Genomic DNA, 27884 nt, shown 5'->3' with positions numbered 1-27884 from the left:
TTTTTTAAAATTGATGTTAAAATTTGTTTTTACATATATTTTGGAAAATAAAATTCTATTCTAAGAGTGAAAAAAAAGGAAAAAAAATAAAATTTAAAAAAAAAGAATATTATCATTTCTTGGGTAGTTTGAAAGAGTATATATAGATGAAAGGCTTGGGGTTGAGTTGAGTATGACAGAATGATTCTAAAAAATCAAATTGGATAGGGAGAGGTAAAATGGAACAATTCTCTCATATAAACAAGGCATGAATGGAAGAACTGTCACAGCAGAAGCAGGTGGGAGTGAAGGGGTATTAGTGATGGAATCTTATTCTCAATGGAACTGAATTCAGATATGGAAAACCATATCTAGAAGGACATAAAAGTTTTCTAAATTTATAAAGAAATAGAGTGACAAGAAAGGATAAGGAAGGCTTTTAGAAGAGTGTATATATCAAGAAATAGGGGTCATATGTAAGAGGATATGGGAGAGGTGGAGAGAATAAGAAATAGGAGGGTAAGGGGGGAAAGATAATGAAGGAATTCTTTAAAGAGTGTGGATAAAGGAGGTAGTGGTTAGAAGCAAACTAGACTTGTAAGGAGGGATTGGATAAAAAGAGGTTAAGAAGGATAAATGGTAAGGAAAAGTAGGATGGAGGGAAATACACAACTAGTAATTATAACTTTGAATGTGAATAGAATGAACTCACCCATAAAACAGAAAGGAACAGCAGAATGGATTAAAATTCAGAATCCAACAATATATTGTTTGTTAGAAACACATTTAAAAATGAGAGATACACATGGAGTTAAAATAAAGGGCTAGAGTAGAATCTATTATGATTCAGATGAGGCAAAAAAAGCAGGGATAGCATTCATGATCTCAGACAAAGTTAAATCTAAAGTAGATTTAATTAAAAGAGATAAATAAGAAAACTACATTATTATAATATGATAAAAGGTATCATAGAAATAGAAGCAATATCGGTACAAAAACCTATATGCGCCAAATGCTATAGCATCTAAATTTTTAAAGGAAAAGTTAAATGAATTACAAGTGAAAACAGTAATTCTAATAGTGGGGGACTTTAACCTTCCCCTCTCAGAATTAGATAAATCTAACCAAAAACTGGTTAATTTTAGAAAAACATGAAAAACTTGCATGAAATAATGAAGATTGAAATGAGCAGAACCAAGAGAATATTGTACACAGTAACAATATTATTCTAAGAACAATATTGAAAGACTAAGTCATTTTGAGTATTATAAATACTCAAATAAATTACAAAGTACCTATGAAGGAAAATGCTTTCCACATAGAAAATAACTGATAAATGGAAGTATGTATAGTATGATTTTACATATATATAAATATTTGTGTCTAATGGTAGCCTTCTCTAAGGAGGGGTCATAAGGATGGGAGAAAAAAAATTAAAAGTCCACAGCAGAAAACAAAAGTAAATTCAGAAGGAAGCACAGAAAAGCAGTGTAGCTCTGAAAACAATTTATCACATAGTTTTTCAAAAAACCATGTGAAATGGAAATAAATGGTTTATACTGAATCCTCTTTTTATGCTGTACTGTGTACAAAGAAATGTTCTGTTGTTATTTTATATTTAAGTTCAAAATGAATAAATATAAAAAAATTTTAAAACTACTATGCAAACTATTCTTCGACTTCTTCCTTACAGATATTTGTTCCTTCCTCCTCACTATTTTTATAATCTCAGTCTATCACCCTTAATTTCTTTTTCCTATGAACCACCTATCCAATCCTAAATAATTTATATTCAATGGACATTTGGTGTTATGTCTCCAAAGAAAAATATTTGAATTTATTATTAAAATAAAAATATTATGCCAAAAAGGTTTTATGAATGATTCTAAACAAATATGAAATTACTGTCAAATCAAAATGAAGCTTTTTAATAAAAAATATAACTAGGTTTTCCTCAATAAATTATGAGGCTTTTTTGGTCTTAATTCTCATTTCTTAGGATTTTAAAGTTACTAATACTTAATTCTTAACTGAATTCTATGGTGAAAAATGGTTATATTCTTAATTTCTCTGACAATTAAAAAAAAACGGGTTATAATCTAAACTATCCATTTGTTTAACTTTAAAGTTCTAGCACACAGGACTTTGCACTGCCAAGTTAAAATAAAAGTTAAAATGACAACTTCAGAGTCATCACAATTATCTTAAATGTTCATAAACCAAATGTATATCTCACATCTCTTTAAATTCAAACAATTCAATTAAATATTATTCTATAACCACTTTCTATGTGCTAAATCCCAACAAATTCTATGCACATGTGTCTTAGGAAAGGTGAAAATTATATAAACTAGATGACCAATAAGAAAAATCTGTTTATTTCATATATACCATATGTGCTGTTTACATGACACTTAAAATCCATCACACAGGTTGTTTTCTTGTCTCATGCCAGTCACTCCTAAACCTTAAAATCAATTTGACATCTTGACAGTCAAAACTAATAAATTCAAAATCATATAATCTAGGTCAAATAAACGAGCTTAAATCATTCTGCACAGAAAAAATCATGGGGACATATAGTAATAATTCTTATTCCCATAGTTCAACACACTAATATTCAATGACAGTTACAGACACATTAAACAGAACTGAAGGGAACTATCAAGAAATTTTATATCTATACATGCCATCTCAGTAGGTATATTACTGCAAATGTAAGAATTCTATCTTATGACCAAAAAGCAGGAATACTACTGGAAAACAAATATTTATATCAAACTTGAAATTATTGCTATAAATAAAACCAGAAGACAAAATTATGTTATAGCTGAAGATGATGATTAATGATGAATAATTTTCCTTCAGAAAGTAAATATTTTGGTGGACATTATAGTTAAAGATAAGAGATTACTCACAAATTTTCTTTAGGAGAAGAAAAATAAAGAAGTTTGTGGGAATGGTTTTATTGTATATACAAAAGCTGTAAGAAACATTTCAAGGAACATTTGCTCTTTTCCTAATGTCATTTTCATGATCCATATTTCCAAAGAGGCCACAATGGAAATAGTTAAAGCTTAGGCACCACTGTATGTTACAGATTAAGAGGTAAAGAAAAATTCTACAAGAACAATATTCTCCAAATTAAATCAATGAATGTTATAATTGGTGACTTCAATGCAAAGGTGGGCATGAGAAAGGAAAGAGAAAATATATATTGGAAAACATGGTCCAGAGGTTAGGAATCAGAAAGGTAAAAGATTTGCACACTAAACAGAAGCCTCACTTCTATATATCATCAATACTTTCTGCAAGAAATAAAAAATAAAATTATTCTAGACAGAGAAGAAACTTCTTACTGATGTGAATCATTCCTCAATAAACTGTATACTAATAAATATGTCTACTTTCTTTAAGAAAATATCAGAAGGTGCTGAATGTGAAATTTATGGAAATTTAACAAATGAGGAATTATTCATTACTTATATAGGAGTCATTACCATCCACCTTATCAGAGTAAACATTAAAATTAATACAAAGCTAGAATGAAAACGAGAAACAGGAAATATACAAAATAAAACTGTAACCTGACCTATTGAATAGTTTAATATAGAAATTTAAATAAATCAATTGTCATAATGATGGGAAATAAAAGCTAAAGATCACCTCTAACAAAAAACTTTTGAATGTCTTTGTCACTTTTTTTTTTTTTTGGTGAGGCAATTGGGGTTAAGTGACTTGCCCAGGGTCATACATCTAGTAAGTGTTAAGTGTCTGAGGTCGGATTTGAACTCAGGTCCTCCTTAATCCAGGGCCGGTGCTCTATTCACTGCGCCACCTAGCTGCCCCGAATGTCTTTGTCAAGACAAAGAAATATGGGGCAGCCTATGGTAATTCTAGTATAGAATGTAAACATTTATAAAAACCTTATTAAAAATGCATGCTGGAAAACTATTAAGAATATCAACTCATAAAATAGTAAGGAACAATAAAAACGAATATCAAGAAAACTTAGTAATGAACCCAGCTACAAAAAAGTCACCCCAAGGGCACTTAAGGTTGAAACATGGAAGACTAAAGGTAAATTACTGAAAAGATCTCCACGTGTTTTTGCCCAGGGTCACACAGCTAGCAAGTGTAAAGGGTCTGAGGCTGAATTTGAACTCAGGTCCTCCTGAATTCAGGGCCAGTGCTTTATCCACCAAGCCAACTAGCTGCCCCGACCTACACATGTTTTTAAGAAAAACTCTTTTCACCACTCAAGACATTAGATCTACCACATTTTGACTCTAACATCATGAAACAAGCAGAAAGGAAATAGAAATGGAATTGAAATTAAAAAAAAAAAATGGGAAAACTACTTGGTCTGCACCAGGTGTATCCAAAACAAGTTTATGCTGGAGGCAGCACAATTATGAGGGGCTTAAGGGATCAATTTTCAATGTATCTAAAGGAGAAAAAAATTTATAGAATATGAAAAATCTCTCAAACTTTATTATTACCCCTCTTCATAAAAGGCGACACCAAATGTCAAAAACTCCTACCTCTTTAGACTTCTGCTATCCATAAAAAATTTATGAGAATAATCTCCACTCATTTAGGGTATCAGAAAGGAATAAGCAGGCCTTAACAAGTAATACTGAACAAGACACCACAACTGGCTGAAGTTTAAAAAAATAATAATAAAATACAAGACTATACTGAGGTTTCTTAAATTTTTTTTTACTATAAAAAAGTCATTTTACCAAGTAGGGCAAAATATTCCCTCAAAGGCTCTCCTCCTACATATTTCCCATCCAGAAGTCAAAATTATACCAGATTCCTTGAAAAGAAAAAAACAGTAGATAAGTAAGTTTGTCCAAAAACCCTCTGAACAATAAAATCAAATGAAGCATAAAACTGAGAGACATGCTTGCCAAAGATGCTCGTCACTATCATGGGGAAGAAATCGACCAAAGAGGCTAAGGTGAAATAAGATTTGCTTTCCATGTCAAGTTCCTCCTGTTTGCAAATGACATTGTGCTGATTGTGGAATAAGAGGCTGCCCTAGTAGTCCTAGGTGCATTCTCTCTACACTCTTCTCTGTGATATCACTGCTTCTCATACAGTCAATTATCACTTCAATGCAGAAATCTTCTGGATCTATAAACCCTCTAGTTTAAGCTCCAGTTCCAAATCACCAACTACCTGTGGAATATCTAGAATGTCCTACTTAGTCATCTCAGACTCAACACAGCCAAAGAAATCTTCACTCTTTCTAATTTTCCTATTTATGTTAAGAGTATCACCATCCATCTGGACTCTAAATCATCCTCAACTTCTTTCCCTAAGCCAACAAAAGAAATCAGTTGTCAAGTTTTGTTAATTCTATGTTTAAAACAAGGCAGGTAGGTAGTGCACTGGATAGAGCCATGGGCCTAGAGTCAGGAAGACCTAAGTTCAAATCCAGCCCCAGACACTTGCTGGTTGTGTGACCCTGGGCAAGTCACGTACCCTCTTGTCTCAGTTTTCTCATGTGAAAAGAAAATAGCACCTACTTCCCAGCGTTATTTGGAGGATCAAATAAGATAACAATAGTAAAGCACTTCGCATAGTGCCTGGCACACAGTAAGTGCTAAGTAAATGTTAGTTGTTATCAAAAAAATCTCTTAAAATGTATCCCCTTCTCTGTATTCATATAAGCAGTATCTTAGCTGAGTCCCTCATCACCTCTTGGAGTTAACCAGGCAAGAGAATAACATAGTCCACACTGAGCTTTAGGAAAATCACTTCGTGCTTTTGTATGAACTTCCAAAGGAATTTTCCTAAAGCATATATCTCTCCATGTCACTCTCATGCTCAATAAACTCCAATGATTTACTACTGTTTAGTAACTTTACAAATTTCTCTTCCTAATACTTAAAGCCCTTCACAACTTGGCTCCAACAACCTTTCCAACATTCTTATACATTTTTACCCTCACCACACCTTTCAATGTAAACCAACCTTTCTACTTCTCCCAGAAAAACATTCTATCTCTAGTTTTCCATGCCTTTACATAAGCTGTCTCCTATGTCTAAAATTCATTCCCTTCTCATATCTGCCTCTCAGAATACCTAGTTTCCTTCAAAGTTTAGCTTAAAAACCTCCTGCCTATCTTTTCCTGATCCCTTCAACTGCTTGTGCTTTACACTCCAAAAATCACCTTGCATCTATTTTGTATCTATTTTAACATAGTTATGTTTGTTCCCTATAGTTTCCCCATATAAAATGCAAACTCCTACCCTTTGACCCAGCAATACCACTATTGGGTCTTTTTCCCAAAGAGATCATAAAAAAGGGAAAAGGACTCACATGTACAAAAATATTTATAGCTGCTCTTTTTGTGGTGGCAAGGAATTGGAAATTGAGTGGATGCCCATCAACTGGGGAGTGGCTGAACAAGTTGTGGTATATGGATGTAATGGAATACTATTGTGCTGTAAGAAATGATGAGCAAGCCTGTTTCAGAGAAACCTGGAAGGACTTACATGAACTGATGCTGAGTGAGATGAGCAGAACCTGGAGAACACTGTACATAGTATCAACAACATTGTATGTTGATCAACTGTGATAGACTTGACTCTTCTCAGCAATATTATGTATGGTCCAATATAGTTCCAAAGGACTCATGATGGAAAATGCTCTCCAAATCCAGAAAAAAAGAACTATGGAATCTAGATGCAGATTGATTATTTCTATTTTTTGTTTGTTTTTCTTTTTTGAGGTTTTTCCTTTTTGCTCTGATTCTTCTTTCACAGCATGACTACTGCAGAAATATGTTTAATGTGATTGTACATATATAACCTATATCAGATTGCTTGCTGTCTTGGGGAGGGGGAACAGAGGGGAGGGAAGGAGAAAAATTTGAAACTAGAAATCTTAGAAAAACAAATGCTAAAAACTATCTCTACATGTAACTGGAAAATAATAAAATACTTTTATGAAAAAAAAATGCAAACTCCTGGAGAAAAGGTATAGTTTCAGGATGAGTTTGTATCCCCATCACCTAGAACAATATCTGGTACATAGCAAATGCTCAAAAAATGTTTATTAATTGAGTGTAGAGCCTCTTAAATAAGCACCATAATCACTCAAAAGAACTTGGCCTTACCATCTTCACAGAAAAATTTATTGCTTGTCCTTCACTCTCAGAAGAAGACCATGACATTGGGGTGATGTCATGACTTGCAATGAATTGGATTTGAGTGAGGGAGGGCTGTACAAATTCACCAGCCTCACTCTCTTCCAGAGTCACATGGGTACAGTGACAAGAGACATAGATAAATAAATAGATGATGGCCTCGGATGTTAAGGCAATTGGAGTTAAAAAAATATTGGTACCCACTATGCCACCTAGCTTCCCCAAGCAAAATCTAAGTAGATGAAGAATACCTATTGATCACACTATTATATGCAGCTGGATGAACCTTTATCATTAAGGCTCCAGAATTTACTAATAAGACTTGGGGGCAGCTAGGTGGCGCAGTGGATAAAGCACTGGCCCTGGATTGAGGAGTACCTGAGTTCAAATCCAGCCTCAGACACTTGGCACTCACTAGCTGTGTGACGCTGGGCAAGTCACTTAACCCCCATTGCCCCACCAAAAAGGGAAAAAAAAAAAAAGGCTATATCTTCCTTGGGTGACTGCCAATTTCTTTCAATAACCCCAACTTCTCCCTAAAATGAAAGCCTTTTAAAACATGACTTCTTTTGGTAAAGTTATATGACTGAATCAGGGAACACTACAAGCTCTGAAGTATTAAAATTGAGGATTATCCAAAAGGGAATGTCATGTGATGGAAGCAAGTAAAATTTAACACATTACAAAGATTTTCATAGAAGAAGTTGTATAAAAGATATTTTCAAAGAAATATGTGACTAAAAAATAAACAAGAGCGAGTGGAACCACAACCTCATTTCCCATTCAGAACCTCATAATGTCGAGATTTCATGGACAGCTGCCACCTTCTTTGATGGACTTTGTGACTGATTGGGGTAGGGCATTCAGGGGTAAGGGGTTGGGGTGTACATCACATTGGATGAGAAGGTATAAATGTGTTATTAGCTGTATCTACTATAAAACTGAAGGATTAAAAGAAAATTTATGCTCCACCTATCAGAAAACACAAAAATAAACAGGGAACACATGAACAGAGGGAAGCTATTCCTCCACCTGAAAATATAAACTACCACATTCATTAAAAAACCATCCCAGGGGCAGCTAGATGGCGCAGTGAATAAAGCATCGGCCCTGGATTCAGGAATACCTTAGTTCAAATCCGGCCTCAGACACTTAACACTTACTAGCTGTGTGACCCTGGGCAAGTCACTTAACCCCCACTGCCCCGCCAAAAAAAACCAAAACAAAACAAAACAAAAAAAACCATCCCAAAAAACACATCATTGTAATTTATATCATACCTGTAACAAACAGCAAAATGAGCATATGCAGCTACAATCCAGTTGTGATGGCCAGCTACTATCAGCACCTTTCGTGGATCCACAGGAAATCCTGTAAACCATAGTTAAATAACATTAGTATGCATTCTATTACAAGAAAAAGGCAGGAGAAAGGGAAGCCTAGGGAAAAACAAAAAAATGGGGAGACAAAAACAGAAAAAGACCAACAGAACTTAGTTCAGAGGGACATATTTGACATAGAGAGGCAAAAAGTAGACAGAGAATCATACATTGCTCTCCAAGAAGACAATAATTTCTGAAAAGGAACTGTTTTGAAAATCCAAATAGTAGTCATTTTTCTTGATAGCCATCTCAAAATTTATTTTATATTCTTGAGATTCAAGAGCAATAAAAATCCCACAAATACCATTTGGAAACAACACAATAAAGGGGCTCCAAGTTAAATGAGATGCTCTATCCACATTTTATTCTATCAAGTATCTATTATAGAAGACAAAGAAAGTTTTTAAGGTGTTATAAAATGTAGTAACAACACAGGCCAAAAGTAGAAACAAGAATGAAGTACTTTGTCAGTAGTCAATAAATAAAGACCTTTTGTCTGAACTCTATTCAAATATTTCTAAAACAGTCTGCAACTGTAGCTGTGGTCAAGAAAGCATCCCTAACCCATTTCCCCATCATGAGAAATTATTGCTCACCCAGTCTAACTGCCTCTTCTCCAGTTCTAGAGAGAATGGGCTGGGCACCATTTCCCCGGGCTGACTGACCTTCCGAAGAATTCTGTCCTATTCTAGAATCAGCAGAGGGCCCAGGAGTATTGTTTATTTTGCGACTAGGAATACCTATTTTTAAAAAGAAGAAGAGGTTAAGTGTAAATTTTATTCAATGAGTGAAGTTACTCAGAATAAAAGATTTCCAGCACCAGGAAAAATATCTTTAATTCAGGAAAATATAAATTTTACTCTAGAAACATAAATCTTAACATCAACTTTTTAGTCACAAATAATTTCATTACTATCAAAAGCTATTAAAGGTAAACTACAGTAAAACTCAAAAGACAGGAAAATGACTGAAGCAGTTGATGATCAAAATACATTAAATGGAAATAGAGACTGTTAAAAATTAATAAAAATCCAAGGGAACCAGTTAAACATTGTTCAAATTGTTATAAATGATGTTAGCTCAAATGATCAACTTGAGGAATGTTAGCACAAGTTCAAAACTAGCTCTATTGTAAAATTTATCACTCTTCATGTTACTATTTAAGGTCCAAGTGGGAAGCAGAGTTGTATAGTTCCTAAAAGGCTTAGGAGTTTCAGGTTTGGGTTCTAGTCCTGGCTCTGCCACTGTGTGGGTGACCCTAAGCTAGTCACTTAAATTTTATGAACCCATTTTCTCTGTAAAAGAATGTCATACTAATACCTTATGTTTATATTGACAAAAGTATAGACAAATCAAAGTCAAAGTTAAAGGAACAATACCTGGTGGAGGCAAGTAGCCATGAAAAAGGACACTGCCACAGGATGAACGCTCCAGTTCTTCACATAAGAGAAGTCTTCTTACTAGAAGTATTATAAGCAAACTGTCAAGAGTAAGTAAAAGCAAAAAAGAAAAACAGCACTTCATTTTTATTTTCTGGTCAGCAAATGGATAAGGAAAAAAAGAAAAGTGGGTGTAGTGAATGTAGTTGCATTTTTTTTTACTACTTTGGAGAAATATTAAAAAACAAGTATGAACTTTTCCAGTAAAACTTAAAGTTTATACAAACATGAAATACAAAGCACAAAGCCAAGGATCAAATTACAACCACATCATTTATTTAATGGGGGAACATACCTAATGGAGTAATTCCATAAAATTCAGCTTCATGTCTGAGAACATTAATACTCACTCCCCTACAAAGAAATAATAAAAATAAAGTCCCTTTACTATCAATACTTGGCTATCCACTTTAGAGGAAAAGAGAAAATGATTTGATAATCAGGGTTCCTTATCCAAAAGATATTAGGAGAGCTATCATTTCTCAAACTTATCTTTGTCTTTTGTAATTTGGACCACTATATGTAAAGACCCACTCTTAAAAGAACCAATGAAAAAAAGTCTAAACTATCTAGATGAACTAAATAAATAAATCAAAGTACAAGGGCTTCCACGGGACCAAGGTGAAAAATTACAGAGCCTATTAGCTTCTGAGTGTATATAGGACTAGCAAGACAGAAGCCAGTCTTCTTTGTCATGGGCCTAGAACTCTCAGAAACCAGTAATGAAAGAAATATGTGTTTAATTGAGGACAAACATCAAGATCTTTGGATATAATATATCTAGATAAGAAATAGCATAACCAACTATGAAATGAAAGATGAATTATGGGGTAAAAGGTTAATTTTTTAAATCATTTCATTCCTAAGTCTGCAATATTATGTAATTAAACAAATACTTATTAAGTGATTACCAAATACAATGCAATGTAACCTCAATAAGAGGAATTCTGAAAATTTACATGAGCCCATGACCAGGGCCGAAGGAAATAAGACAGCGGGTCTTAGGAAATCAGGAAGCAGGCACAGGTGAATTGATTAGCCTTGTCTTCCACAGGTGAATTGCAGGGTAGCCAAAACTGGAGTGGGCTAAAGTAAACATTATTTTACCCTGATAATATGGTGAACATACAAATAAAAGCCAGAGTACATAAAGAAGTTCTAATTATTTTCGAGCAAAATACAATTTTAGCTCCATTTTAGTTTTATAGTATAAAATTACATATCAAAAAGGATTAAAAGATCCCTTAATGAACATTAATCTTGAAGAATTAAAATAAAACAGAAACCAAAAACAGTAGAGGTAGTCAAAATAATTCCTCCAGGATAACTAAGATAAAGTGAAAGGGGAAAAAAAATTTAAAACACTAAAGTAGTAACACCCAGTATGACTCCATGGATAAAACACAAAACAGACAGCCCCCCACCCCCTTTCAAATAGGTCCAAAAACTTTTAGGCATAAACAATGAAACTTAATGAAAAACAGATGTGTTTCTTACCGTAAGTCAAGCTCTTTAGTTCGAAGAAAATTTAAAATGGGTGCAAATGCTGCTGGATCTCTATCAATAAATATCTGTTTTTTAAAAAAAAAAAGGTTTTAGTATTTATTTTGTGTACATAATGGATTGTTTTATTAATATAATATTTGTGTTATATTATTAACACAATGTAGACCTCTAATTCTATTATGTTAAATACACAAAAAATACTTCTATATATGGACATCCTAAGCAATGACACTGATGGAGGGGGCGCTTATTCATTTGAAAATTAAAAATATAGCAGATATAACATTATTCTCTACCAGTACTTTCTCAGTCAAAAATCTTCCTAAATAATACTCTATATTACCATATTAGTCATTATAACCTGTATCTGATTGCTTACCACCTCAAGGAGGGGGGATGGGAGGGAGGGAAGGAGGGATAAAATTTGGAACTCAAAACTATAAATAAAAATGTTTATTATTTTTTTAAATGAATAAAACATCTTTATATAAATTAAATATTTAAAATCATGAAAAACTAATACTCTATATGACAAATTATTTCTAGCTCATTCCTATTAAATATTCATGTTTCCTATAAAAATTAACATAAAATCTTAGATTTGGTTATCTAGTCCAACCTGAGCAAAAATTTTTTCTACGATATCTGACAAGTTTTTATCCAGGTCCACTAAAGCAGAACCCACTACCCTCTCAAGGCTGTCATTCCACTTCAGAGGGACCTAATTGTTAAAAAGTTTTTTCTTGGGGGCAGCTAGGTGGTGCAATGGATAAAACATTAGCCCTGGATTCAGGAGTACCTGAGTTCAAATCCAAACTCAGACACTTGACTAGCTGTGTGACCCTAGGTAAGTCACTTAACCCTGATTGCCCCATAAAAAGAAAAAAATAGAAAAGACAAAAACACAGACAAAAGTTTTTCCTTACATACACATGTAAGGTAAGAGAAGGAGTTCACTAGTGTAGGAAAAAGGAAAAAGAGGTGGACCTTACTACTTTTCATACATGGGGAGAATGAGTGTTAATTCTTCCCTCTTAGGTCACATCTGCAATAAAATTTATCTATGAAAGTTCATCAGTGCTTGAAGACAGCAATTATGTTCCATATGTCTTCTTTTCACTAGACTAAAACATCCTTAATTCCTCCACCCAATTCTTATAAAATCACAATTATGGGGGCAGCTAGGTGGTACAGTGGATAAAGCACCAGCCCTGGAGTCAGGAGTACCTGAGTTCAAATCCGGCCTCAGACACTTGACACTTACTAGCTGTGTGACCCTGAGCAAGTCACTTAACCCCTATTGCCCCGCAAAAATTTAAAAAAAAATTTTTTTAAAAATCACAATTATACATGTCATCTCAGTCCCCCACGTCTAGATGAGCTCTATGTAGCTTATGGGGCAGCTAGGTAGAATAGTGAATATAGTACCAGGTCTAGAATCAAAACACTCAACTTTATGAGTTCAAGTTTGGCCTCAGAACCTTACTAGCTCTGTGACCCTCAGAAAATCACTTAACCCTGTTTGCCTCAGGTTCCTAATCTGTAAAATAAGATTAAGAAAGAAATAGCAGACCACTCCAGTACCTCTGCCAAGAAAACCCCAAATGGAGACAGAGTTGGACACAACTGAAACTGATCTAGTTTATGTATGCCTTTCAAGAAATGTGGTAAAGAAGAAAATATTTATTTTACTTCATTTAGAATAATTAAGAAAAGGATATAGTGTAATGAATTTTCATAATGGGGAAAAAAGTTTTGGGGAGGTTAGTGAAATGCTGAACAAAGCACTAATTTCTGATCTTCCTATAATGAAAAATAAAACTATCAGTACAAATATACTTCTTTGGGTAATATAAAGAGTAATTACAATTAATATATAGCATTTCTGAAATCAAAAGTACTACTAGACAAAATATAGGCCATCTCTTAAAAAGATCTCTTTTAAAAAGGAAAAGAATTAAACATATAATTAATAATAATTACAGAAATTTACCACAAGAAAACTCAATTGAGTAGTTACTATAGGTATTATTATTCTCATTTCATAGAAGAGGAAACTGAAACTCAAAGGTTAACTAAGTTTTATTTTTTAAGTTCCCTATGTTAACAATAAATGTCACAGGTAAGATTTGAAACCAGGTGGTTGTTTTTTTGGTTTTTAATTCCACTAGGCATTGAGCTACCTTTGCAGTAGCAACACCCAGATCATCTACAAGTTGAAAACTGAGTCTAACTTTGAGGGGGAAAAAATCTAAATATCTGGGAAGGGAAATACAAAGAATATAATCATAAGCCATGTGTGGGGTTTATAAAAACCAGATGGGGAACAAAGTATGGAAATAAGGAGAGATGAGGGGAACAACTTGTACAGCCTATTTGAAATAATGGTGTATTTACTCATAAATCAGACATTCATTTAAGAAAATCAAAGTACAAAATGCTGTGAAATACGCTCCATAAATATATTCTACCAGAATCTGCTGAATTTGAATTCTAAAACATCAATGTGCTCTCTAAAAAAAAATTATGGTTTTCAAAACAGGGTTTCATATTTTTAAAATGTCAATTTTCTATTTACTCTAAATATTTGATATTCATTATAAAATTAAAATGATGCACAACAAAATTAATTCTTTTTTTCTAGACTTGAGCCAAGATGGTACACTGAAGAGTGCTGCAAATGTTATTTAAAACAACCTTTGGTTTGAATTCCTGCCCTGCCAGGGGTTGACTCTTGTGATGTTTGGCAAGTCCTTTAACCTCCAAGACAAAAACTCAGAAGACAACAATGTTGTTTGTAAGGAATAGCATCTAGGCTGGACCAGGTTATGAAGAATTTTGAATTCCAAACAGAAGAGTTTATATTGAATCCTGACAGTAACAGGGAACCACTGGAATTTGTTAAGTATTTAAGGTCATACCTGCACTTGAGGAAAATCACTCCTTTAATTGTTTGAAAATGGCAGAATCCAGAGCTGTCATTAATGGTTTGGTGTCACCCTATAAGTATGTAGTATCTAGCCAACTGCATCAACAATCTGTGCTTGGTCTCTTGCTAGATAACTTTTAAAAAAATCAATTATGTGTTTGAAGACATAAATTACATGTTATCCAATTTACAAATTACAGAAGCATAATGATCCGTTGCATAATAGATTTAAGGTGCAAAAGGCTCTTGAAAGGATAGATTTGGCCAAATCTAGTAAAATATAAGTTAATGGGGATAAACGCAACGCCCCACACTTGGATTCAGAAAGTCAACTGAAAACACAAGGTGGGAAAGATGTAGCTAGGGAGCAGCTTCTCTAAAACGTGTTTAAAGTTTTTAGTAAATTGTGAACTCAATGATCAACAATGCAATAGAGCAGCCCAAAAAAAACCTAATGGTAAAAATTTAAGGAGAAAAGTGATACCCCTACTGTACTCTTTTTCCGTGTGTGTGTGTGTGTGTGTGTGTGTGTGTGTGTGTGTGTGTGTGTGTGTATCTATCTCAAGTACTGCATTCAGCTCTGGGAAACATTTTAAGAAGGACATTGATAAGCTGGAAAATATTACATGGAGGGTAAGCAAAATAGTGATGGGCCTCATGATCATGACATAAGAAGATTGGCTAAAGCAAAGCTGCAAAGCTTAATCGGAAAAGATTTGGAGGTGACAGCACAGCTGTCTTAATTTGTTTGAAGGACTGTCATACTGAAAAAGAAACTTGTTCTACTTGGCTCCAGAAGACAAAATGAAGTGTATGGGGAGAAATTGCAGAAAGGCAGATTTCAGCTCGATATAAAAAGCCAGATCATGAACAGACTGCAGAATACTACAAACAGCAATTATACCATGGAGGGGATGGGGAGGGAGAAGTATAAAGGATATCATCAAAGAAATGCTTAACAGGAAAAAAAAATGAGCCAATAATAACTAAAGAGCAAGTGATAATTGAAGGAAAGCCTTAGGTGCTCCCCTGGTAACTAGACAATGTGAAGAAAACCAGAAGAGTCTCCAAAGCACTGGGTAGGGCCAATGGAGAATTTACTGAAGATAGATGAAAGTCACAGAGTCATCAAAAATTTGCAAACCAGATAGATGAGATTACAGATTGAATGGAGTAATATAAAGAAAAACTAGCCTAAGAATTTTGAGTTAGACCTGTGATTTCACTGGTATGAGGAATACATGCTTTTAAGAGGCTAATAGTACTCTAAAAATGACATTCATTAAACTACCATACCAACTAAAGTATCACACAACAAACCTAGGAACAGTGACATTAATATCATTATACGGACATAACTACAACTAGAAATTGGATTCTGACAACTACATTGTAATTCTCCTGGACCAAAAGCTGAAGTTTATTAATAACCTCAAAATATATCAAAATACAGGTGGAAAAAAATTAAGCATCTACATTCCACTTACGGTTATTAACTTTTATAATTTTAGGAAGCTATAAATGGTGAGTACAAAACTAAGTTTTGATTTGGAAACATATGATGCTTACTCAAAAGTATTATACTTACAGCACCAGTTTCATCTCGAAGGGTTGAAATTCTCCCACTCAGCAAACTGGACAATATAAACATTAGGCTGTAGTTACATATACACATGTACATCTATGAATACTGTCTCAATTTTAAAATGTGTACGTACACACACACACACACACACACACACAGAGTTCCAAAAGTCTTAGGCCAGTTTGGGGCTATTAAAATGAAAAATTTTTTAAAGTACTAAATATTTTTGGAACATGTTAGACATGCTATTTTGTTATTAAACAAATATAACAGATACTTAGAGTATCTGACTACGGTCATTCTAATTAAGAATTCAAGGCCATGGTTAACTCCAGATTTCTCAAAGCATTTCAGTTGTGTATTTCACTCTATGAATGAACCCTATGGCCTTGTAATCATGAAAATATTAGACTTTCCACCTTGAAATGAAGTGGGAGGTTTTTAAACAGTATTTTATGAATAAAGCCCAGAATAAGGAGTGACCCTAAATATAAACAGCTGAGTATTCAGTAAAGTTATTGTAAGTAGCTGGAAATTTGGTTCATTTTAGGGACAATGCATTAAACAGGTTTTCTGCTATCACGATAGCTGTATAAGACTTATATATACACAGCCACCTTCAAAAAGTCATTTTTTAGTGATTATAAACAAAAGTCCTTCAAAAAGTAAGATGGTTGGGGCAGCTAGGTGACATAGTGAATAAAGCACTGGCCCTGGGCAAGTCACTTAACCCTCATTGCCCAACCAAAAAAAAAAAAGTAAGATAGTGATCTTACAAGTCACTTAAAAGTGACAAGTGACTTTGGACAAATAACTTAAAAGTCTCTGTGTCTTACTTTCCTTATTTATAAAATGAGTAGGTTAATCTAAATGATATATAAGGTCTCTCCCAACTCATACTTGACCTGTATTTTGAGGGCTTAGAAATTTATTAAAATATTGAAATATATTTTACAAGTAAAACTCTAAAAAATAAACACAAATGAGCCACCGCCTGTATTCAGAATATAGGAAGTCTATGTTCAAAGCAGTTAACATTTTTTTATGTAAATCTAAGGGGAAAAAAAAGAGTTTTCTTGACCAAGCAAAGTTTTCTTTTTCTTACTCTGGCAAAGAGTCATAATTCTAAAAATGCTTACATTCAATAAATAAATGTGAAATACCTGGAAAAAAATGAATCTGGAATCCACATAAGGGTTTGTCTTGAGGTACTGAATCTGTAATTGAAAATTAAGTTTTAATTAGAAACCAGAAAAAGGTTATTTGAAAATTAACTTATATTCAAGAATACCAAATAACATTTCATACAACTCCAACATTCTATAACACTTTAAAATCTTTATCTTTACCAAATTATACCATGGAAATAAAAGACTCTGGACAAAAGTAATTTATAATCACGGAACATAGGTACCTTGACAGTAGAGACTGTTTCATTTTTGTCTTTCTAACCCCAAAGCCTAGCACACATAGGAGGTACTTGGCAAATGCTTACTGACTTGAGCTGAAGCAAATGTAGTCATAAAATCAGTTTTAATTAGGGGACCTTAGAGATCATCTTGTCTATACATTTATTTTAAAGATAAGGAAACTAAGATACCACCCCACCTCAAAGGGCTAAGGTTACACATATTTCTAATTCATCCTATAGATAACCTTTTTTTTTTTTTTACACAGTTGTTTGCATGTTGTCTCCTCTATTAAGATTGTAAGCTTCCAGGGGGAAGCTAGGTGGCACAGTGGATAAAGCAGTGGCCCTGGATTCAGGAGGACCTGAGTTCAAATCCGAACTCAAACACCTGACACTAGCTGTTTGACCCTGGGCAAGTCACTTAACCATCACTGCCCTGCAAAAAACAAGAAAAAAAAAGAAAGAAAAGAAAGAAAGCTTCCTGAGGTAGACAGTGTCACTTTTAACTTTGTATCCCCAGAGCATGGCACATAGAAGATGCTTAATAAATGTTCACTGACTATTATTTCTACTCCAGCAATCCTTTTATCTCTGATAATGAGAATAAGTTACACAATTAACATTTTCCCTTCTTAGTTACCCTGCCTTTTTAAGGATGAAATTACCACTAGGGCAAAGGAGTTATTAGTTGCTCTACTTTTGGCTCTTAATTCTAGTGCTTTCCCTTTATTATTTCCTATTTTATCTATTATGTAGCTTTAAAAAAAAATGCATTTGCATGTTGTCTCTCCCGCTAAACTTGCAAGTCCAGGCCATGTGCCATATAACCTATGAGGCTTTCTTTACCTTACTGCTCCAGTCAAAACAAGTTTTGGTTTTTTGTTTTTTCATGCAAGTTATTGCACTTTTTACCTCATAATATAATTTCACATTAATGTAAAAACATTACAGTTTTATTTTCTATCTTTAAAGTAGTTAATACAGTTGACATTTTTAGCTTAACATTGTTAAATATCTAGGACCGAATGATGGGCTTGGGATTTTTTTTTAATCTCTTTAGTCTAGTAGTATTATTATTTTGAGGGGCAATGAGGGTTATGTGACTTGGCCAGGGTCACAAAGCTAGTAAGTGTCAAGTGTCTGAAACCAAATTTGAACTTAGGTCCTCTTGAATCCAGGGCCAGTGCTTTTATCCACTGTGCCACCTAGCTGCCCCTAGTAGTAAATTCTTAAACAAGAAACAAATCAGTAGAAACTATTTTCTATAGGAACATGGAAGACATGAGTTTTTAATCCTGGTTCTTTGATTTATCTCACAGTAATAATTTATTTATATAGCATTTTAGAGTCTACAAAACCTTGAACCCACAACAACCCTGCGAAATAGGTAGTGTATGTACTATCCCCATTTTACAAACCTGAGATCTATTATCCATTAGGTATTTAAAGCCTTTTAAAACCGGGCTCCAACCTAACCTTCAGGTTTTCTGAAATTTAGTCAAACGGTCTTATTATACCTCACATATATAATGCCAGTTTCCATCTTTGTACATCCCTGAAATCGACTTCCTCCTCACTTCTACTTCTCAGAATTCCAAATTTCCTTCAAACTCAGCTCAATTATGGCATATGAGGCCTTTCCTGATTTTCTCCACCCCCTAAATGTTATTGCCTCCTCCTACAAATCACCTTGCATTTTTGTGTTCTTCCACCAATCCACCTAACAGAATGTAAACAATCTGAGGGCAGGGATTGGTTCATTTTTGTCTATCACCATCACCTAGCACATTCCATGGCTCATAATTTGATTACAATAAATGACTGTTGGATGACTTTAAGTTAATCACTGAGTCCCAATTTCCTTATCTATAAAAATCTGTCCTGCCTATATCACAGAACTTTTTATAAGAACAAAATGAGATAATACTATTGAAGCACTTTGAATGTAAAGTTTTATGAAGAGGATAATGGCAATGAATTAAGACAGTCTTCTCATAAATACAAATGAGTCATAGTCACCTTCCTCACTACCCCCATACCTTCCCCAAAATGGAATTGGTTGAAACAAGAGTTTGAAGTGACAAGTATTTAAATCAAACTGGCTGTCATTTTCCTAATATTTCCTATTGTTTAACAAAGTTGATTTATTTGATTTTAGTCCTGGAAATAGTATTCTCAAGATCAAAGAACTAGAAGGGACCTTGGAAATCATCTCTCACAACCCTCTTCATTTTAGAGAAATGAGGCCTAGAGACAAGGTCACTCAGCTGATTACTAGAAGTGCTAAAACCAAAACCAGGGTTTTCTCACTATCATTCAATGTTATTTCCATGACGCTTTAAAAGTTCTGGCACATGAAGCACCCAAGAAAAATTCAGATATCCAAACTAATTTCATTCAACATTGATTAAACATTTTTTCATAAAATACGTTCATATAAAGCTAAAATTCTAATTCAAACCTGTAATAGCTAAAGAATTACATAAAAGAAATAATATATGCCCAAAGGGCTATAGAACTGTGCAGACCCTTTGATCCAGCAATACCAATGCAAGGATTATATCCCAAAGACATCCCACAAAAGAGAAAAAGACCTATTTGTACAAAAATATTTATAGCAGCTCTTTCTGTAGTAGCTAAGAATTGGAAATCAAAGGAATGTCCATCAATTGGGGAATGGCTAAACAAGCTGTAGTTTATGATGGTGACGGAATGTTATTGTGCTATAAGAAATGACGAGCAGGATGATTCTGAAATCATCCTGGAAAGGTCTGGAAAGACATGTATGAACTGATATATAGTGAAGTGAGCAGAACCAAGAGAACATTCTGCACAGTGACAGCAATACTGTTTGATGAAGAATGTGAAAGACAAACTATTCTCAGAAGTACAAAGATCCAAGACAATCCCAAAGGACTAATGATGAAACATACTATCTATCCACCTCCAAAGAAAGAACTGATATTGATTGAACACAGACTGAGACATGCTATTTTTCCACTTTCTTTCATTTTTTTCCTCTATTCAAAGTTTTCTTATACAAAATGACTAATATGGTAATGTTTTACCTAAAACCCATATCTGATTGCTTACCATTTAAGGGAGAGGTGAGGGGAGGGAGGGAAGGGATAAAATCTGGGACTCAAAACTTTAAATAAAATTGTTTATTAAAAAAAGAAATAATAGTAACTAGCATTTATATTGCTCCTTAGGGATTACAAAGGTCTTTCTATTTTCACATTTGACCCTCCCATCATTCCTATGAGGTAGGTGTTATTATTAGCCTCCTTTTACTAAGGTGCAGAGAGGGATTGAGACTTTCCCAGGGTCACATAGAAAGTATATATCTGAAGTAGTAATCAATTCAGATTTTCAAGACTCCCAAGTCCAGGATTCCATTCAGTATGCCACCTGACTCAGTTCTCTTTGCCATACTTAACAACCAAGGTACCTAATCAGCTGTTTCCTCACTATTCAAACAGCTAATGTTCAAAATTTTATTTTTGGAATACAAACTGAATGAAATCATAAACACCAACCCTTATAGCATTAAAAACTTAAATTACTCAGTGCAGTGAGGGTGGGAGGGGGAAGAAATTCTTAGCCAGTTTTTAATCACACCAGTGCAGAATACTGCAATTTTATAACCATACCTATTTTTCCTACTTCTACAACAATGTATGAAAAATGTTCTAAACTCTGCCTAATAATGAAACAGCATCTCATTTGGGCACCTCAACAGCCCTGTGTAGTTGGTACACTACAGTTATCATCCACATTTTAATAGCCAAGTAAGGAAGAATTTACTGAGTACCTACTATGTGTCAGGCTAAGTAGGCACTGGGGAAATAGTCTAATGTAGAAGACAATATGTGAACAACAATGTACCAACAATCTATATACAGATAAATTGGAAATAATCTTCAATGAAAAAAAACACTTAAAATTAAGGGGGATCAGAAAAGCCTTCCTTCCTGTGGAAGAGGAGATTTTTAACTCACACTTGAAGGAAGCCAGGGAAACCAGGAGACCAGGATGAGGAGATAAATCATTTCATACGTAGGGAAAAATAAATGAAAATGCCTAGAGTAAAGTATTTTAAAATAAAATCAATTTTCCCCCAAAAATGATGAAACATACTATCTACCCTCTTAATAGGTACAGAATAGAGAATGAGAATTTTTTTGACATGGTCAATGAGACAACTGACTATATATGTTTGTAATGGGTTTTATGGTTCTTTTGTTCTCAAATGGAGGGGATGGAAAAGTGAGGAGGATTACTGAAACAAAATATTTTTAAATAAAATTAAAATAAAGAAGATTCCTAGAATCCAAAGTTATGTCTTGTTAGAGGACCACAAAGTATGTAGGTGGGGTCTGGTGGCAGGGAGTGCAAAATGTCCCACTTTAGAAAAAGACTGGGAAGGTGGAGGAACAGGTTATGAAGGGCTTTGTGGAAAAGAGGAATTTATATCTGATCCTGGAGGTGACTGGGGCCATTGGAGTTTATTAATTGGGGGCTGGGATGACAAGGTTAGAGGGAACTTTAGAAAGAACATGTAGCTGAATAGAGAGGATGGACTAGAGTGGGAAGAGACTTGAGAAAGGGAGACGAACATTTCAACAGCTGAGGCATGAGGTGATGAGGGCCAGCACATCAAAAGGAGAGAAGGGGGTGTGTGAGAGAAATGTTACAAAGGTAGAAATAATAGGCTTTGGCAACTGACTGAAAAGGGGAGGTGAAAGAGCGTGTGAATGACTCGGGTGATTGAAGGATGATGGTGTTCTTGATAGTAATAAGCAACTCTGGAAGTAAGGGAAGCATGAGGAGAAAGATAATGAGTTTTTTTAGGTATGTTGAGTTTTAGATTTCCTTAAGACACCCAGTTCAAGATGTTCATCAAACAACTGAGGATTCTAGACAAGAGGTTAGAACTGAATAAGTAGATCTGAGAATCAGCAGCAGAGATAATTGAATTCATGAACACTGAGGAGATCACAAAGTAAAAAAGTAGAGGAAGAATTGAAGAGTCCAGGATAGAGCCTCGTTCATGCCTACAGTTAGGGGGCACAACTAGACAAAAAGCCATCCAGCAAAAGAGACTGAAAAAGGTGGAGTAAGACAAGTAGTAGAATAAAGACAGAGTAGAATCATGAAATCCTAAAGAGAACATTTTCAAGTAGGTGATTAACAGGGTTAAAGGGCTACAGAGAACACAAGAAGGAGGATGCAGAAAAGTCCATTAGCTCTGGCTAAGAGATCAATAGTTAACTGGAGAGCAATTCAGTTGTGTGATGAAGCCAGAAGCTAAATTGCAAAGAGTTAAGAAAGTGAGATAAATTGTAGGTTTCTATTGTAGAGAGCCTTCTCAAGGAGTTAAGCCATGAAAGGGAGATAAAGGATAATAACTAACTGGTTCTCTGAAGACTGGGGAAACAAAAAAGGAAACTGAGACTTAGAACTTTCTCAGGTATACCACTAGTTAGTATTAGAGATGAGATTTATACCCCTGTCTTTATGACTGATTCCAAATCCAGTGTTTCTATTGCTATGCTACATTGTAAGAAGAGTTTGTCTCTTTTATATGGAGTCTCTTTTACCTACTTTGGCTACCATTTCAATTTTTTCCCCATATCTTTGATCTTGCACATTTCTAACATCTTTCTTCTCTAAAAAGGCCATAGTAAGCAGAAAAGCTATTATAAAGTCAATCCTACAGTCACTTTTCAAGAAACAGTTTTTTAATCTTAGAACAACACTAACACTGTGTGATTTTCATGAGTTTAATGCATCTTGGGCTATTGGCTTCTTTGGGGGGGGGGGCAGGGCAATGAGGGTTAAGTGACTTGCCCAGGATCACACAGCTAGTAAGTGTCAAGTGTCTGAGGCCAGATTTGAACTCAGGTCCTCCTGAATCCAGGGCTGCTGCTTTATCCACTGTGCCACCTAGCTGCCCCCTATTGGCTTCTTATACTGGCCAAAGTGGTAAGAATTATTTATCTATAGCTGGAAGGAGGCTCAGAAGGCATTTAATCCAACCCTCTCCTATTACAAATGAGGAAACTTGAGGTCCAGGAAGGTTAGGCAACTTGTTCAAGGTCACATAGTGTCAGAAACAGTATTTGAATCCAGGTCTGTCCACTGTGACTAGGCAGATCTATGTTTTAAAAAATGTCCTACTTAGCTCTAAAATATGACAATTAAAAACTATGTATGTATACTACTGTAATGGGATATTTTATGTAAATATTGCTGTTTAAGTGTTTTCATCCTAACAGCTATGTACAATGAATTAAAATAAGTTTAATGTTAACAAGGCAGAACAAAGGTTTTATTCACTTTTTTATCAAGTCAAACAAAACTTCATCTTTCTCATATGCCACTGTTCACACATGTAATCCCATAATTTTTATTTCTGTTATACTATGCATGTAGGGCATAAGACAAAACATTGATAACATCCCAAAACAGAAATAACAATTTAATCTCTACTGAAGCTTCCTTCACAAACCATTTAATAACTTAAGTGGAATTTTTATATTCACTAGGGGCCATAAACTAAAAAAGCTAAAATAAAAAATGTAAATAAAATTTCTAAAAAAAATAAAGCAAAAAGTAATTATTATATAGCATTACATAGTATTCACAAGTCAGGTAAAAATAAGGCATTCTAAAAAATAGCAATGTCATAATTATAGTGCTATCAATTCCTCAATTTGATGGCTAACAAATATCATCAATAAATATATCCTGTTAGTAGACTATAACATTCATGAAGGTAAGAACTTTTTTCTAATCTAAAGTTTGTAGTTCACCTAGGATCCAACAGAGTGCTCTATGACATAGTGGGTATTTATCGATTGCCTGTTAGGTGCTGTTCTTATTATTTACACCGACATGTTTTGAGGCCTGCACAGTTCTCACTTCATTAAAATATATTTTAACAATACCAAGGTCATTTATCATGTGGGCAGTCACAATGGTTCACAGGCAATAACAAGTTCAGCTGGGAGTTATAAAGGGGAAGAATACTCGGGAAATGATGGATCGAGGAGGCAAGATAATTACAGATAAGTATAGAATATAAGATATAGATTTAGAGCTGGAAAGGACTTAGGAACCAATGAATCCAACCTTCTCCTTTTACAGATAAGGGAAACGAAGTACAGAGTGTCTAAGTGACTTGCCCAGGATCACATGGCTAATAATAAGGTGGGATCTGAACCCAGGTGTTTGAGTAGTAAAAGCCCACTGTAACATGCTGCGTCTGTGGCTTATCCCTGTTAATGAAAAGCTCTAAAAAAAAAAGGATTAAAACTGTAAGGTGCTTTTTTTTTTAATCACCGTAGCCAAAATGTTGGCATGTCCTAATATAATTCAAAAGAGATCTCTCGGGCCTTGAAACTTACCTTGGACTGAGCATTATAAAGTACATTATCCTAGAAGCCTTAGCTATTTGGCTCCTACCACGCTTCATTAACTTAATTATGTTCCTGCCTTCACACAGGCCTGGCAAACTCTTTCTGTGAAAAGTGTCTCATAAAATATAAAACAGCACTGCACAAAAATTAAGGTCGTTTCCACACACCCTTCCCCTCCCGCCCCTTAGCAAGTTAGAAAAGAGGGCCATGGAAAATGAGGTGGGTAGCGATGTTGGGGTGGTGGGAGGGAGGGAGTGGGGAGGAGAGTAGGCGGTAGGATAAGGCACAAAACTCTTTTTATAGTCTTCCTTCTTCAATCTACTATCAATCAAAATATTCTTATGACCAAACCACTCAGAATGCAATATCTAACCGTGTTCTTCTAAAGTCTACATACAGTTCCTCCAAACCGATAAATACACGAAGGTTGTAATCATGACACGTTCTAAGTTATACAATGCACTACTCTTCCAGCATTCAGCATACGAGACAGACAAGGAGGAGAGGGAGGAAGGCTCTATTCGTTTTAGAAGTGGGGTAGCTGTTTGGCTGAACACAATCAAAGAGACCTCCAGCTGCAACAACCATGCCTACAACTCAACTATGTTTCTCACCCTTCCTTCCCCCCAGTCCCCTCTGATTTGATGCTCCCGGTTTCCCCCACTAGGCTTGAGGAGGAGAGACGTCTGGCTCCCGAGCAGGGCGGCACTCAACGCCCTTCTTTTCCGAGGGAGGGAGAGCCCTGGGATTAGGGGGCAAACCCGGGGCTTGCCCCTAATGGGGGTTGGGGTGTCCAACTGCACAGCCATGTTCCACCTGGCCGATCGGCCGCCTTCCCCACCCGGCGCCCACCTGTGAACAGCGGAGGGGGTGAGCAGGGATCCCCGACCTCCTCCTCCTCCTCCCATGCCCCCCGCAGCTCACCTGGTTCCCCCGACGTTAAGCTGAATGATCTCGCCACTGCCAGCCGCCACCGCCGCCGAGGCGAAGCCACCGCCGTTTCCCCCGGCCATCTCCGGTGGCTCCGGCCGGGAGCGGCGTCCTCCTCCTCCTCCGGCTCCTCCTCCAGCCAGGGCCGCTGAGCCCGGGGCGGGAGCAGGAGCGGGAGCCGGCTGGAGGGCCAGCGGGGCGGCGGCGGAGCCAATGGTGGCCGGAAGGCGGGGGAGGGGAGAGGCTCGCCGAGCCGGCCCCCCTTCCCAGGAACCAGAGAACGAGGAGGGGGCGGCGGCGGGACTCGCGCCCTCCCCCGCGACTCCAACCCCCCTCCCCCCCGCCCCTACAGCCCCAAGGCCACGGCCGCCTGGGCCGCCCCCTCCAGCAGCCTCTCAGCCGCCCGGCAGGGCCCAGGCCGCGGCGCGTCCTCCGCCCACCGAACCGCGGCTGCCGCTGCCGCTGCCGCTGCCGCCGCCCGCCGAGGAGGAGGGGTCACCGCACGGGACAAAATACCACAGCCGCGGACCCTGGACTGGCTGTAGCCTCCGAGGCCAAAGGGAGCCGCGAGCACCCCCCCGGGCAGAGTGTGCGGGGCTGATGGTGATGGTGCTGTGCTAAGGGAGTGGACTGGGAGGAAGGATAAGAAAACGTGCTTCCCACAGGCCTGGATCCAAACAGGATTCCTTCCCTTCCTCCTATCGCCATCCGTGTGTGTGTGTGTGTCTGTGTGTCTGTGTGTGTTTGTGTGTACCCTCCTACCTGCCTCCCAAAACACACGCGCGCGCGCACACACACAACACGTAATACCACTGTTCGATTCTCAGAACCAAGACCTCCCAAAGACGGAAAGCAGTTTAAGGGCAAATTACCTCTACTCCCAACCTCCTCCAGGCAGCTTTTCCTGATTAACAAATGCCATCTGCCCAGAAAAGTGTCTCGCGCCCCCTTCCAAAAAAAGTGAATGGAAATTTGACCAAAATAATGACAAATTTGTCCAGAGTTTATATGAGAAATTGGGGGGGGGGGTTTAAAATCCTTTTACAGTAGTTCATATATTTACTCAAAATCTTTCAATCAATTGAAAGATTTCTGGGAAGAGGGATAGAATCTTTCTGATCATTGCTATGGAAATCGTGGAGTATTAAACTCAAGAAGTGCTTAAACAAGTCTTAGTGCAATTTTAAACTTTAACAGTACAAAGGGAACCAATTACTGAAATACTTATCATTTTTTAAGTTGATGAACCTCAAAGCTTTAGCAGCTTAAACCTTCAGTAAGACTTGGGGGACACTATATATATTTGCTGGATGATTGCCAAGTAGCAAGTGTTTCTGGAAAGCAGAAGTTCTTAATTTTTTTGTTCTTATTGTTATGAACCCCTTCATCAGTCTGGTGAAATCTATCGAACCCTTCTCAGGATAATGTTTTTTAATGCTTATAATAAAATACATGAGATTACCCAGGGAATTACTGAAATACATTATCCAAAGAAATTAAGTTGATAGACCCCAAATTAAACCCTTGCTTATACAGAGAAAACAAATTATGAGAACTATATACAGCCCTCGGATATTCAGTATCAGTAGAGTATCTTAAATCAAGCAACATTGTTGCCTATTCCAGAATCTGTGTATGTTTATTACAGGTGAGCCTTCCAATGTCATTCCAAAGACACTAATATCCTAAGATTGGTCTGTTGAATCAGTATTGCTAAGTGGGCAGAGTGTTGCATTTGGATTCAAGAAAACCTGAATTCAAGTGACACATCTAATGAAAACTGGTTGGGTGACCAAAGACCACACACAAGCCTTTTTGAGCATTATTTCCTACATCTCTAAAATGAATGTAATGGTATCTGCAATAACTTCTTCAGCCTCCTTTTGTAGTGGGGAAAATGCTTTGAAAAATTTAAAGCTAGTTTAAATGCCAGTTAATGTCTTTTGTACAATTGATGTAAACAAGGAATTAAGGACATTTACTGTTCAGTTTTTGTTTTCAAGCTACCATTCATAGGCCCACAATAGCTAGCATTTATATAGCACTTTAAAGGTTGTAAAACACTTTATTTACAAATAAAGGAACACATAAAACAAACTATCACAGTTGAGCCTTAAAACAATCCTGTGAGGTAGAC

The 27884-nt window shown here is 36.0% G+C and overlaps 1 protein-coding gene across 1 annotated transcript in view; it reads right to left on the bottom strand.

The window, feature by feature from the left end:
- Positions 1-25980, bottom strand: part of KCTD3 (potassium channel tetramerization domain containing 3) — a 64220-nt gene extending 38240 nt beyond the window's left edge. The window contains exons 1-8 of the mRNA XM_044005563.1: positions 25742-25980; positions 17146-17199; positions 15986-16031; positions 11460-11533; positions 10258-10316; positions 9903-9983; positions 9120-9263; positions 8422-8512 (exon numbers count right to left, since the gene is read on the bottom strand). Of these exons, the coding sequence (XP_043861498.1) occupies positions 8422-8512; positions 9120-9263; positions 9903-9983; positions 10258-10316; positions 11460-11533; positions 15986-16031; positions 17146-17199; positions 25742-25830 (638 nt within the window). The 5' untranslated portion in view covers positions 25831-25980. The remainder of the gene's footprint in view (positions 1-8421; positions 8513-9119; positions 9264-9902; positions 9984-10257; positions 10317-11459; positions 11534-15985; positions 16032-17145; positions 17200-25741) is intronic.
- Positions 25981-27884: the final 1904 nt, after the last annotated feature.

The sequence above is a fragment of the Dromiciops gliroides genome, chromosome 4 (assembly GCF_019393635.1).
Source record: "Dromiciops gliroides isolate mDroGli1 chromosome 4, mDroGli1.pri, whole genome shotgun sequence".
Classification (NCBI taxonomy): Eukaryota; Metazoa; Chordata; class Mammalia; order Microbiotheria; family Microbiotheriidae; genus Dromiciops; species Dromiciops gliroides.
This window is presented reverse-complemented; position numbering and strand designations above follow the sequence as displayed.